Raw genomic sequence first — 14,460 nt, forward strand, 5'->3', positions numbered from 1 at the left:
CATGTAACGGATATGTGTGTTCTTTAGGCACTGGCTGGTCCTCATTTCTACACCTGGGGAGATCACGGAGGGATCCTGATGGCTATCGCGCAGGGCGGCTCCACCAGAACACTCAAGTCAGTCTAATACACTCTAGTGGATATAATGTCACTCTTCTTTTAGTAAAAGCTGTCTATTATCTGGCTTAAGGATGTTACTGATAGCTGTCTCTTGTCATTTGCTGGCTCAGATTCAGTACTAATGAGGGGGAAACCTGGAAGGAGTTCCAGTTCTCCGAGCAGGAGGTATATGTGTATCAACTGCTGACTGAACCGGGTGAGAAGAGCACCATCTTTACTATCTTCGGCTCTTATGCGGACCAGAAACACAGCTGGCTCATTCTGCAGGTCAATGCTAAGGATGTGCTTGGTAAGAGAACAAGACACTTCTTACTGGTACACCATCCAAAGCACGCTAGCAACTGTAAGACCGCATGAATTCGCTCCAAGGATCGGCAGCGAACCGCGGTGAAGGCCGCACGCGTTCAGTGTCTCAGCTGGAAGAATGGATTTGATTATAATATTCTTTATCTGACTCCATTTATCAAAGTTGTCGCATTTAGAAGAGAATCCCAACCGGTTGTTTGGTCATCTATATTTGATAGTTAATCATACATCTGATCGTTCCGTTTTAACCCTTTGTTGCAATTATACCGTTCCACATTGGAGATAGTTAATAATTACAGATTAATTCAGAAAGGATCAAAATGTAACAATTTATTAACAATCAAGTAAATGTAAAATGTCAATTACATCATAGACATAAATCTCTTCTAAAAGGAAAACACAAATTCTGGTTATGGTTACACTTAAAATCATTTCAAATAAATGTAAAACATAAACCCTTAATTATGCTCAGTAGGCCTCTGCCTAGAATGTTACCTGTGAGAGAGAGAGAGAGAGAGAGAGAGAGAGAGAGAGAAAAAGGGAGAGAGAAAAAGGGAGAGAGCTAAAGAACAGCTCTCTCCAGAGAAAGCCAGAGAAACCAAAGAGACCCTCCCAAGAGGAAGGCAGAGAATTAAAAGAGAGCGAGCTACAGAATGCAATCCTTCTTTTATCCTCTTCCTGATGTCACCAAATTCAAAACTTACTCTTGTAAAACTGACCAATCAGACCAACCCGTGAGACATTTGAAAATAACCAATCAGACCAAACCTTCCCCCATTGTATCACAGGTGTGAAAACCTTTTGACCAGCCAGCCTTTTGTTCTTCAAACCCCAACTGGCCCCTCTGATGGCGTTAAGGTGGAGGGGGTTGAGTCAATTTCAATATCTTGATCACGACGATGGCAGTTAACAGCAAAGCAGATGATTTTGTCATATTTCAAATATCTTTGATTATTTTCCACCTTACAGTTCCCCGTTTGGCACCATTGGCCACAACCATTGAGTCCAAAGGTGGCATTGTCCACAAAGATATGCTTTCTGTTGTGTGTAGATGTTATTCTTCAGACTTCTCGTCCAGACTTGTTGCAAAAGCAGCTGATCAGTTTTCAGCCTTTGTTGTCCTTGTAGCCCTGCATGAGAACTTCATCATTGATATGCAAAAACGTCCATTGAAAACTTCACACCTCAAGAACAGTCGCTCTTTTGAGGCAGGACACAGGAGCGAACTTTTGCTGCAGGTATTCTGTGGTTAAAAGATCATTTAGCACAACAAAGAACAAAAGCATACATGGTATTTTTCAGTGGTCAGAAGTCTGATGTGGTCATATCAAAATGGTCTCCGGCAATAAGCCCTTAAATCGAAATACTTAATAAAGTGGTCAGGGTTTGAGAATAAAAAGAAGATTCCACAAGCTCGTACATTGTTTCTGGGAACATTGAAATAAAATGCATTATAACAAAACAAATCATTGTTGATTTTAAGTCCCCCTTTTCATGAGGAGTATTAGCAAAATATTCAGTGTAACCAAGACTCGGAAATCAAACTCAAAGTTCATCTAACTTTCCACTATTATACTAGTGGAATTTGAGCATTTTGGTTTGAATTTCTCAAAGGAAATGTAGCAAAAGTCAGTGCAATTGATACATTAAAAAAGATGGTACGCATCAATAAACCATAAAAGAAAAACAACAAATCAATCACATTTATGAAAGCATACATATATATAATAACCACTGTGTTTGTTCAGGAAACTTCCAATGTAATTAATGTAGATCTAAATATGATTAGTCATACAATAATGGGTATTCCTGGTAACAGAATGTGTGTGTGTGTGTGTGTGTGTGTGTGTGTGTGTGTGTGTGTGTGTGTGTGTGTGTGTGTGTGTGTGTGTGTGTGTGTGTGTGTGTGTGTGTGTGTGTGTGTGTGTGTGTGTGTGTGTGTGTGTGTGTGTGTGTGTGTGTGTGTGTGTGTGTGTGTGTGTGTGTGTGTGTGTGTGTGTGTGTGTGTGTGTGTGTGTGTGTGTGTGTGTGTGTGTGTGTGTGTGAGTGTGTGTAGCTATCTGGATCTGTTAGTGTGAAAAGATGAACAATAGATCTTTAGTGATGTAACACTTTTAGACTCTGTGTCATCTTTGTCGTTTATGATGTGTAGTGTTCAGCCTGAATAGATTTGGTCTATTCCAGGTGATGTTGTCGTGAGTGTAGGGTGTATTCTGTGTTAATGTTTTGGAGATGGGTGGAATATAATCAATATCAATCTGTGTTGCATAATTTAATTCCAGTTTTTTCACTGGGAGGTCATGTAGACATATTGTGAGGTGTGATTGACCCCATCAAATATATATAAAGATATTCGCACCCATCTCTCACATCTCAAGTTTTGAGATGCAGGGGGAGGGGGGCCTTTTGGCCGCCGTCCTCCAAGGAATTGCAAATTTAGAGAGAAACACAGTTAATTACTGCTGTTGTTTCTGTGTATTAACACTTCAGACTATTACAGTCATTTTGAGTGAAGGATGAATTGGTTTTCTATTATCTGTGCCACATTTAACAGCACAATTCCCCTCCTTTTTGGCACTGGGAATTGAACCAATGAAAAGTATTATAACTTTCTCAAATTAGAAATAGCAAAGGTCAGTTATTGAGTCCTGTTGCGATGAAGACATTTTCATGGTTAATGCAATTGTAATTCACACTGTAGCCAGATGGCAATTCTATGTTCCTGTTTATGGTTTACTGCAGCTATATGGGAAATAGCAGAGCTTCCACTATAGGAGACAAACAAATTCAACATTGACACATACAACTTGAAATTGCTGTACAATTCCAGTATTAAAGTTATTCCAATTTACACAAGATACATGGCCTAGAATGCGCAGCATCTACGACCTTTATCCTAAGTGTTTCATCACTTACAGTAAAGCAATCATGTGTTTTAAAGAATAAACATGACTAGTCTATGTGTATCTTGTAACACAAACAACTATTATGTGTAATCAATGCACACAATGTGTTATACAATTACAAATTTGAAAATACAAACAGGATCATTGCAATCTGGGTGTTTTAATCTTGCTAAGAGGCTGCTAGCCCGCTCGCAAGTGAAGTTAATAGCTGAAGCCCTTGCATGAACACTGCAGTTAGCTCACTGATAGTTTGACCGGCAAATGAGCGCTGTTCTTTGCCTTTAGAAAGTAATTTCCTATTTTTCTGAAAATACGGCGGAGGTCGCCCGTTACCCAGTGACCAGCATTTTCCATCGACATGCCCGATTTTCTGACAGTATCTGCAAAACCTGTTCTCTTTGCCATTGGGTTGTCTGTTGGGTTGTCTGCTACCTTCTCCTGGAGTTTCAGTATATTCATGACTCTCGGATGCTTGCAAATCATCCTGCATCCCCTTAAGAGCTAAAATAGACACACTTTCTTGTGCATTTTCTGAACTAAATGCTTCAGATTCATTAGAGCAAGTCACCTCATCTACGAAGTGAACATGCTTTTTAATCCCATTGCTGTTAAGCATTATGGGAGTAATGCACTTTTCAGCATTTAGCTTAGATTTCCATCTATTTTCTATTCTTGAGCCCCAGTCTACTATGGATTGGAATGTGTTTTTAACTGGATCGACGCCATTTGACAAAGCCCGTTGGATTGGGATGCCAGCATTATTTTTCACAAGTTGTAATAACGCGTCATGGTCTCGATCTGCATTTTCTAATCCTGAGTGTTCTCTGTAAGTTACCCATAACCGCTCGGCGTATGTCTCAAATGTTTCATCACTCGCCTGTTGGATTTCTAGTATTTTGCTCCAATCTGCGTGTGTCGGTCCCCTCATTTCTAATAATGCCTGTTTTAGTCGTTCATATATGGCTTCGTCTGTTTCGTTGCGAACTCGTACGATTATGTTGCCAGATTTCATGCCTTCGGTTAGTTTCGGTCTGAGCTCTTCAGGGAGAGTGAGAAGTGCTATTTGCCACACGTCTCTAACTTCTAGCTTATACACCGTAGCCTGTAGCATCAATGTTTCCCAGTAGGGTTGAAACGGCCCTTTTCTTGGCATTACTCCAACGACTTGTTTGTGTCTGGAACATTCTTCGCAGGTTAACAGACGGCTGATCGTTGTGGTTTCGTCGTTCGCATTAGTCATAGTTTTAAGCACGGCGACCTTAACAGATTTCTTAGCTGTGTCGTTAGCTTTTGTGCGAGTCTTTATCAGGCTTCGTTGTTTTGGATGTTCAGGCATTAACACAGGAGCTCGGTTATGAGTTTCTCTCTGTGGCCTGTATCCTAACGCAGCATCATTGTCATCATTATCATTTGGCTTCGCTAGCTCAAAAGTTTCATTCAGTGCTGCTTGTTTTACCGCGGCCACTGGAAATCCTGCATTATCACAACAATCTTCGAGAGCAGATATGTAATTATTGCGGGTTTGAAGTTTTCCTTGTAACTGATCAATTTTTGTTGCCATATTTTCACGCTGCCTAGCCCACTCAAGTTGCTCGTATGAGACTGATTCGACTTTTGATCTTAACTTTTGTAATTCGTCAGATCGCAATCTTTCAATTTCTTTGATATTTGCTATCGTTCGTTCGTTCTCGACCATTGTCTTGAGATCGTTACGACGAAGCAAATAAACAATTGCAGCGGGGATTTTCTTGTATTTTGATTCAGATTTGAGCTGTGCGCCCTTAGCAGAATACCAGGATATAATTTCGGTGTTACTCCATTTCAGGTTCAATCCTTTATCGCTTAATCGAACGAGGAGATCTTGTAATTGTACGCCTAAAATTGCCATAATTTCCTCATCTACACTGCTGCTGTTATTTCCCTGAAAAGTCATGTTTCACGTCTAATTCTTACACAATATCGGATTTCTACGGTTCCGATCTATAGTGGGCATACCGACCCGTTCTAGAAATGTGTCTATATGTGTGAGTTGCAAATAAAACTTTCCCTCAACAATTCTAAAAGGCAAAGAAGGTTTACTTACTCGTTCTCTGCTCAGAGGGTCCGCTTTAATCCATTCACAAGATCAACAGAACAGCTGAAAAAAGAGAAGCTCAAATCTCTTGTTCATTTTAAATCCAATACTTCGCTGAAAACACGTTGCTCGTCTGAGTCGCAACATCACGTCGGGGTCACCAACTGTAAGACCGCATGAATTCGCTCCAAGGATCGGCAGCGAACCGCGGTGAAGGCCGCACGCGTTCAGTGTCTCAGCTGGAAGAATGGATTTGATTATAATATTCTTTATCTGACTCCATTTATCAAAGTTGTCGCATTTAGAAGAGAATCCCAACCGGTTGTTTGGTCATCTATATTTGATAGTTAATCATACATCTGATCGTTCCGTTTTAACCCTTTGTTGCAATTATACCGTTCCACATTGGAGATAGTTAATAATTACAGATTAATTCAGAAAGGATCAAAATGTAACAATTTATTAACAATCAAGTAAATGTAAAATGTCAATTACATCATAGACATAAATCTCTTCTAAAAGGAAAACACAAATTCTGGTTATGGTTACACTTAAAATCATTTCAAATAAATGTAAAACATAAACCCTTAATTATGCTCAGTAGGCCTCTGCCTAGAATGTTACCTGTGAGAGAGAGAGAGAGAGAGAGAGAGAGAGAGAGAGAAAAAGGGAGAGAGAAAAAGGGAGAGAGCTAAAGAACAGCTCTCTCCAGAGAAAGCCAGAGAAACCAAAGAGACCCTCCCAAGAGGAAGGCAGAGAATTAAAAGAGAGCGAGCTACAGAATGCAATCCTTCTTTTATCCTCTTCCTGATGTCACCAAATTCAAAACTTACTCTTGTAAAACTGACCAATCAGACCAACCCGTGAGACATTTGAAAATAACCAATCAGACCAAACCTTCCCCCATTGTATCACAGGTGTGAAAACCTTTTGACCAGCCAGCCTTTTGTTCTTCAAACCCCAACTGGCCCCTCTGATGGCGTTAAGGTGGAGGGGGTTGAGTCAATTTCAATATCTTGATCACGACGATGGCAGTTAACAGCAAAGCAGATGATTTTGTCATATTTCAAATATCTTTGATTATTTTCCACCTTACACAACCACTTTGTAACTACCCACAACACCCTAGCAACCATCTAGCAAAATCCCCAGAGACCTGGATACAGCCTGGCAATGCCCATTTAGGACACCATAGCAAAACTATTTCAGCAGCAATTCAGAACACTCTATTAACCACATAGAAATTGCTTACCAACCATCCTGTTACACCTTAACTGTTCAGCAAAGCCCTTAGCAACCACCAAGGTGTAGTTTACTTTAAAATGAAAATTCATTCAATTATTTACTCACCCTCAAGCCATCCTAGGTGTATATGACTTTCTGAAGAACACAATCGGAGTTATATTAATAAATATCCTCACGCTTCCAAGCTTTATAATGGCAGTGAGGGGGTCCATTGAGTTTGAAGCTCAAAAAAGCACATCCATCCATAATAAACTTACTCCATACAGCTCCAGGGGGGCTTCTGAAGTGAATCGATGTTTTTTTTTTTTAAAGAAAAATATCCATATTTAAAACTTGCCAGACCGCCTTCTGCATTCAACTTACACAGAAAGTGTAAAGTCTCATGCATTTCAAAACACTAATGCTAACATTCTAGTGATACGTTGCGCCAGTTACGCTTTTTTTCGTAAGATTAAAACAGAAGGCGTTCTGGAAGCTAAATATTTTACTTTGTGGAGTACGTTTATGATGGATGGATGTGTCCGATTGTGTTCATCAGAAAGTAGAAAATCATATACACCTAGGATGGCTTGAGGGTGAGTCAATCATGGGGTAATTTTCATTTTAAAGTGAATTACTCCGTTAAGACAGCAAAGCAACACCCTTGAAACCATTTAGAACACTCTAGTAGACACATAGAAACTGCTTGGCAAACCATCCCACAAAACTTTAATACTTACCAACCACTTTTAATACTCTAGCAACACCTGGTAATGTTGAAAGGGATAAGTCACACTAAAATGAAAATGAAGTGATCATTTACTTACCCTGGTGTTCTAATGTTCTAATGCTGTATGCCCTTTTATGGACCACAAAAGAGATAAAAAAATAAAAAAAAAGTCCTGCTTGCTCTTGTCCATATAAATGCACCAGCGACCAGCATCAAGCTTTTTTTTTAAAAAAGGCAAAATGATCACAGAATGATGATTCTGTGGGGGAAAAAAATCTCCTTTTGTGGTCCATAAAAGTAAGAAGGCTAATACAGTATTAGATTCAAGATTCAAGATTCAAGATTCAAGAGTTTTATTTGTCACATACACAGTTATATACACAATATACAACTGGCAGTGAAATGTAAACAGGTCCGCTCCATGGACAGTGCAAATAACAGTTACAAGAAATTAAAATAGAAATAGAATAAAATTAGAATAAAAAGTATTAACATAAGTAGGATTATAAATAAATCAAGTAAAGATAAAAATTGGAAATAAGATAAAATAAAAATATAAAAAATATGTGGATATGATAAGTGAGATAAACTGTAGACTTAAAAATAAGTGGTTAACATAAAATATATATATATATGTATATATAAAGAAGTATAATGTGCAAGGTTTATTACAGGTTGTTACACAGTAACAATAGGGACGTAAAGTGCAGTGCAATGGCAGTATATGGATGTTAATGTTTAAACTGGATGTTTATGCGTGTGCGGGGTGAAGTGAAGTCACGTGACTGAGTTCAGGAGTCTGATGGCCTGGGGGAAGAAACTCCTCCTGAGTCTTTCAGTCTTTGCCATCAGGCTACGGAAGCGCTTACCAGATGGCAGCAGGGTGAAGTGAGAGTTTGCAGGGTGATTAATGTCTCTGATGATTTTATTAGAACAACACCTAGGCGAGTAAATGATGACTTAATTTTCATTTCAGGGTGAACTGTCCCTTTAAGGAGCCACTCAGAACACCATTGCAACAACATGGCAACCACAAAACAATTGATTAGCAAAAACAGTGGGCAAACACCCAGGATGCCCTAGCAACTGCCTAACAGCCAGTCAACCACCCTAGCGACATTATACAGTATTATCCCTTAACACTGAATAGATCCTATAGTGTTTCAATTATATCATAACCTTTAAATGTAAGGCTTTTTATATTTTCAGGCAATGGTTTAAGCCAGCATTCAAAGTTTGTTTTGGCAAACTGTCCTTTTTGCGTTTGTGCATCTGATGTTATGTGTGTTTAGGTGTGCCGTGCTCGGAGGGCGACTATAAACGGTGGTCTCCCTCTGACGAGAGGGGGAATGGCTGTCTGCTCGGCAGAGAGATGGTGTACAAGCGCCGCTCTCCTCACGCCACCTGCTTCAACGGCGAGGACTTCTACAGGCCCGTCACTCTGTCCAACTGCTCTTGCACTCGTCAGGACTATGAGTGGTATGAGCTGAGACCCCCTCCATCTCCATTTTTCTCATGTTGCCATTGTCTTCACCTGAATACGCAATCAATTTTCTTTTTTATTGGGTCATCTTTCTCTCTTCCCAGTGACTACGGGTTTAAGCTGAGTGAGGATCTATCTCTCGAGGTGTGCGTGCCTGATCCTGAGTTTTCTGGAAACCTGTATGCCCCACCAGTACCCTGTCCGGTGGGCACCACTTACCGCCGCAGCAAAGGGTGAGAATGTGGTTATTCGCCCTTGCTAACAACCACAGCCGATTATATACACTACCGTTCAAAAGTTTGATGTCAGTAGGATTTTTTCAAATATTTATATTCTGCAAGGATGCGTTAAATTGATCAAAAGTTAGTTGAGACATTTATAATGTTACAAAATATTTCAAATGAATGCTGTTCTTTTGAACTTTTTATTCCTCAAAGAAGCCTAAAAAATATAAAAAAAATTATATAAAAATTAAATAAAAAATATTTAAATAATTTCTGAAGGGTCATAAGACATTGAAGACTAGACTAATGGATGCTGAAAATCCAGCTTTGTTATCTCAGGAATAAATTAGAATTTTGAAATACATTAAAACTGAAAAAATATTTTAAATTGTAATAAAAATTCTAAATTTGTACTTTATTATTCTATTTTTGTAAATAATTGTAGCATAGATGAGCATAAAAAGCTTCTTTCTAAAACATTAAAACATCCTACCGACCCCAAACTTTTGGACGGTAGTGTATTACCGATTACATTACTGAACCAAAGAGAATTTAATTTGTTTTTCTTGACACTCATTTAAATATTCTTTGTCAAAATAAGACTTCTACCAGATGGTTTATTCTATGAATTTTTTTTCAACTTCTGAAACATGTTGTCCGATTATTTACAGTAGTTGTGTTATATTAAATTTAGTGGATGCTTACAAAATGATTATTATTTCAGATGGTAGAGGTCACTTTTAAAGAGTATTTTTCTCTCTATAAAGCCATATCACATCTGTTGTGATTCAGTGCTTTAAAACAGCGAAACAAAAGAAAGTCCAGAGGGGTGAATACTTATTATAGACTGAATTAGGCTCTGTGTCCTTCTGGATACGGATTGTTAGCCGCCACCATCAGCAGCAGCCTGGGAGCATTATTAGATCTGCCACTGCTGTGTCACCATGCATCTCTCCTCTCATTATCTGCAGTCGAGGGGAGAGGATTTATTTAGAACATGGACATGAACCGAATTTAGCTGGATGAGTTTAGATCTCTTGCTCAGTCAGTTGAGATGTGTGCTGGAGGAGGTTAATTACAATTATGAAAAATTATTCATGGGAAAATGGGGAAGTAATGTTAATTATTACTGTTATGGATGCTCAATATATTTGGAGGACTGTATTTATCAACCAAACTTTTTTTAAATGTAACATTTAGTACAGTGTTGGTTATTCATCTTTTGTACTTCACTGTGGAACTTAATCTAGATCTATTTAAATGGAGAATGGTAAATTACAGCTGGGATTTAACCCGTTTAAGGCCACTCTAGAAAATTGCTTGCCCTTTAAGTGCATGTTTAGAAACCATAGGTCTGTGCTGATACAGATATTTAATGATTCTTTTGCTCACAAAAATCCATCAATGCAGGTCCTTGTATTTATGTGGTTCAGTTAAATTCATGAAAAAGCAGGAATTAGCATTTTCAAATAAGCTTGGAACAACATTGGCACTTCTCACAATAATGCACCAGGACAGCAAGAGGTGAATTCATACGAAATCAAGACAATTCATTGATGTGTAATTACAGCATCACCTAGTGTCAACTTTTTGAACTAGGAATTTGGAAATGTATAAGATGATTTCCACTGATGTCAAGGTGTGTGATGTGATGCTGTAGGTACAGGAAGGTGTCTGGAGACAGCTGCAGCGGGGGAGATGTTGAAGCTCGGCTGGATGGAGAAATGCTGCCCTGTCCTGTAGGAGGTACAGTAAGAACCTCCTCCTCAGCTTACACAATCATCTTCTCTGAGCTCTATTTATGTAACACCACACAGTCCTATGGGATGCAACAGGAAGTTCTAGAGTCACAGTTCATAACATGAACTTATAAAAAGAACTTCACAGAAAAACCACAAGTCAGAGAAATTAAATTGTAAATGAATAAATAAACCAATACTGTTTAAACGTTTATGGCCTGTAAGATTACTTTTGAAAGAAGTTAATATTTTTATTAAGAAAAGTACGCATTAAATTGATCAATAGCAACAGTAAAGACATTTATAATGTTACAAAATATTTATATTTCAAATGAATGCTGTTCTTTTGAACTTTCTATTCATCAAAGAATTCTGAAAAAAATGTATCGCCGTTTCTACAAATATATGACTTCACAATAAGTTTTAGAAGTCATTTTATTGTTAGTTCTTGTTAACTAATATTAACAATTGGGAACTTATTGGAAAGTGTTACTGAAAATATTAAGCAGCACAACAGTTTTCAACATAAAATGTTTCTTGAGCAACAAATCTTATTAGAATTATCTCCTACGCTGTTTACAGTGTAAATAGTGCAACTAAAATAAAAAAAATTTTGGGTGAACTATCCCTTTAACCCTCTGGTGCTCTTCGTTTAGGGGTTGCATTGGTTGTCTTCCCGGTCATAAGTGACCGGACACCTAAAAATTAAACTTCCTCCACCCCAGTAAAACCAATGCAATTTATTTTTCTTCAATAATATTTTTTCTTTTTAAGAGTGGATGTATCACACTTTTGATGTTTTAGAGTGTCACCCCTTTACTGCTGTGTACTTTTTTTCAGCATTGTGGCCGATTTGTAGATTGTACACACAAATATTCAGAGAATGTTTGTGTTTTTGCCGATTTCCCATTCATTTCCTATGGACGGTCATTTATGACCAGAGACAATGAACCTACTTTTTTTTTAACGACCAATTAGCATTCTCGAATCATGACCCCAATTTTTTGGTGTGTTTACATTCCTAATGATAGAAAAGTCACCAAGTTTCATATCATTCTGATGAAGCAGTGATTTTTTAAATTTCAAAACAGAAAATTTTCGGGTCAGAAATGATCGGAGAGCACCAGAGGTTTAAAACATCTTGTTTTTCACCGGTGGACTTTTTCCGAAATGCAGTGTTGTAGTCGTTTGTTATCACTAAAGAAGTAATAATCGTATGCAGATGCAAGATATAGAATAATGTTTGAAGAATAATCTTCTCTTGATTATTTCATTTAGTTGTTTGGTAGTAAAAAACAGGATTGAATGTGACACAATGTACAATGTGAAATATATACAAATCACAGTAATGCCTACAACTGTGCCTGAATGTGTGTCCATAATATATGCTTAAACGTGTAAAATAAAGTAATTCTTCAGCAAGACCACGGTGAGATGTCATGAAGAACAGGTACAACGAAAGATTCAATGAAAGGCATTACTCAGGCACCTCATGCAGATTTAACACACATTGACTACATTGATGTGGAGAGTCAGTCTTAAAGATGGGATTTAAAAATCTAATTAGGATTGTTTGTAGGGTGATCAAAGCCCATCTTCCCACTGAGCTGTTCAAGAGCCATCACTGTCTAGACTGCCTCTTTTCTCTGGCATTGTGGTGCTCAGCCACTTGACCACGCTTCAGTGGCTGTGTTGATTGGCTTGCCTTTCCGGCTAGAGGATGCTGGGAGTAAATAAGGAGCCCTTTCACAAAGCTCAGATCTGAAGCAGTGGGAGAAGGAAGTGATGTGACACTCTGATTTGCCATCAGTTTTCTTTTAAGATTATCAATGAAATAGAAAATGGAAAGTCTTTCCAGATGAGTGGAGGCTGTTAGCAAGGAACAATTCCATTTTAGTGCCAATGGTTTTGAGATGAAATGCTCAATGAGCACACATTGGAGTGTTCAGGTGTAATATATAGTGTATTTCCTTGGAATGAGTCTTATTTCATCTCTTAACTGAGCCCGCTTGCCTCCTTTTTTTTAATCTTCTAGAGAGTAATGAGTTTATTCTGTATGCGGTGAGGAACTCCATCCACCGCTATGATCTGGCCACAGGTACAGACCAGCCGCTTCCCCTCTCGGGTCTCCATGAGGCGGTGGCGCTGGACTTTGATTATGAGCAGAACTGCCTATACTGGGCTGATATTTCACTGGACACCATACAGGTAATTAAATGTCTTTTTAGGGATGCACAATATATCAGTGCCATATATTGGTTATTATTGACTGATATTGGAGAATTGGATATTTATCGTGTTAGCTGATATTGGATATTTAATTGCTGTCATGCTCACTTAAAGTTATTTATTAATGCTTAAATGTAATCTTTAAACTGTTAAATAGCAAATCTCAAAATAGTTATACTTTTTTCATACTGTTTGGATGTTTTTGTGTTGTAGAGATTGTGTTTGAATGGAAGCTCTGGACAAGAAGTGATTGTCAAAAAGGACCTAAAAAACGTGGAGGCGCTGTCATTTGACCCCATCAGCCGGTTGCTGTATTGGGTGGATGCCGGTGCTCAAAAAATCGAGGTAATTAAATGTTAAAACAACTACTGCAACATCAGTTACAGACATTCGTTCATGTAGCCGTCCACACACTGTCTCTCGTGCAGGTGTCCAACTCTGATGGAGACCTGAGACGCACTCTGGTCAACTCTTCAGTGGTGGAACAGCCTCGAGCCCTGGCGCTCTTGCCTGGAGAGAGGTACGGTGTTCCCATAATAATACCATATAATCACCTCATAATCCCCCCTTAACAGTCCACTTGCTCCCTGAGTATTAAGCTGTATGCACTCTCTCTTAGCTTGATGTTTTGGACAGACTGGGGCGATCGCGCAGCGGGAGTCTACCGCAGCTGGATGGACGGATCCAACATCTCTTGCATCGTGACCGAGGGAGTTCGCTGGCCCAATGGCATAACGGCAGATGAATCATGGCTGTACTGGACAGAGGCATATGGTGACCGCATTGAAAGAGCGGACTTTAATGGAGGCCACCGCACTGTAATAATGGAGGGCCTGCCTCATCCTTATGCCATTGCTGTTTTTAAGGTAGGCCCAGTGTTATCGCTTTCTGGGAATGTTGCAACTGTTATTCTATTAAACTGTGTCTTGATGATCATAAACAAATGTATGAGCTGGTCTTTGTTTGTTTAGAATGACCTTTACTGGGATGACTGGTCTAGAATGGGAATCTTCAAAGCACCTAAATCAGGCTCACCAGACAGTGAGATGTTGGTGGGCAGACTGACAGGAGTGATGGATCTCAAAATCTTCTACAAGGGAAAAAACAGAGGTCAGTTCTTAAGGAGACACAGTCCTCCTGAAACATATGGAAAATACACCATTAAAGTCAGCATGAAAGAGTAATAGCCAGTAGCCTTTAATTTCTTTCATTTGTAACAGCCCCACTAAATCACACTTGTCAGTGTGTATTGTTGTTGAATGCAAAATATATCTTTTTTTTTTTTTTAAATGTTATTTTGAAATGTATAAATTCCAGTAACTTCCATGGTAATATTTATAATGGGGAAGGGGCATTATTATTGTCGTTCTTACATTATTTTTGTACAAGAACACAGGGTTATTTTCGTTAACTAAAACCATAAGAG

The 14,460-nt window shown here is 38.7% G+C and overlaps 1 protein-coding gene across 2 annotated transcripts in view; it reads left to right on the top strand.

The window, feature by feature from the left end:
• sorl1 (sortilin-related receptor, L(DLR class) A repeats containing) overlaps positions 1-14,460 on the top strand; it is a 71,672-nt gene that overhangs the window by 38,115 nt on the left and 19,097 nt on the right. For both annotated transcript variants that reach the window (XM_079823960.1, XM_079823961.1), the window contains exons 12-21: positions 28-116; positions 230-408; positions 8,652-8,838; positions 8,947-9,075; positions 10,727-10,812; positions 12,841-13,013; positions 13,248-13,379; positions 13,463-13,554; positions 13,654-13,900; positions 14,006-14,144. In XM_079823960.1, coding sequence (XP_079680086.1) covers positions 28-116; positions 230-408; positions 8,652-8,838; positions 8,947-9,075; positions 10,727-10,812; positions 12,841-13,013; positions 13,248-13,379; positions 13,463-13,554; positions 13,654-13,900; positions 14,006-14,144 — 1,453 coding nt within the window. The remainder of the gene's footprint in view (positions 1-27; positions 117-229; positions 409-8,651; positions 8,839-8,946; positions 9,076-10,726; positions 10,813-12,840; positions 13,014-13,247; positions 13,380-13,462; positions 13,555-13,653; positions 13,901-14,005; positions 14,145-14,460) is intronic.

The sequence above is a fragment of the Gobio gobio genome (genome assembly GCF_949357685.1).
Source record: "Gobio gobio genome assembly, chromosome: 8".
In the NCBI taxonomy this organism is placed as follows: Eukaryota; Metazoa; Chordata; class Actinopteri; order Cypriniformes; family Gobionidae; genus Gobio; species Gobio gobio.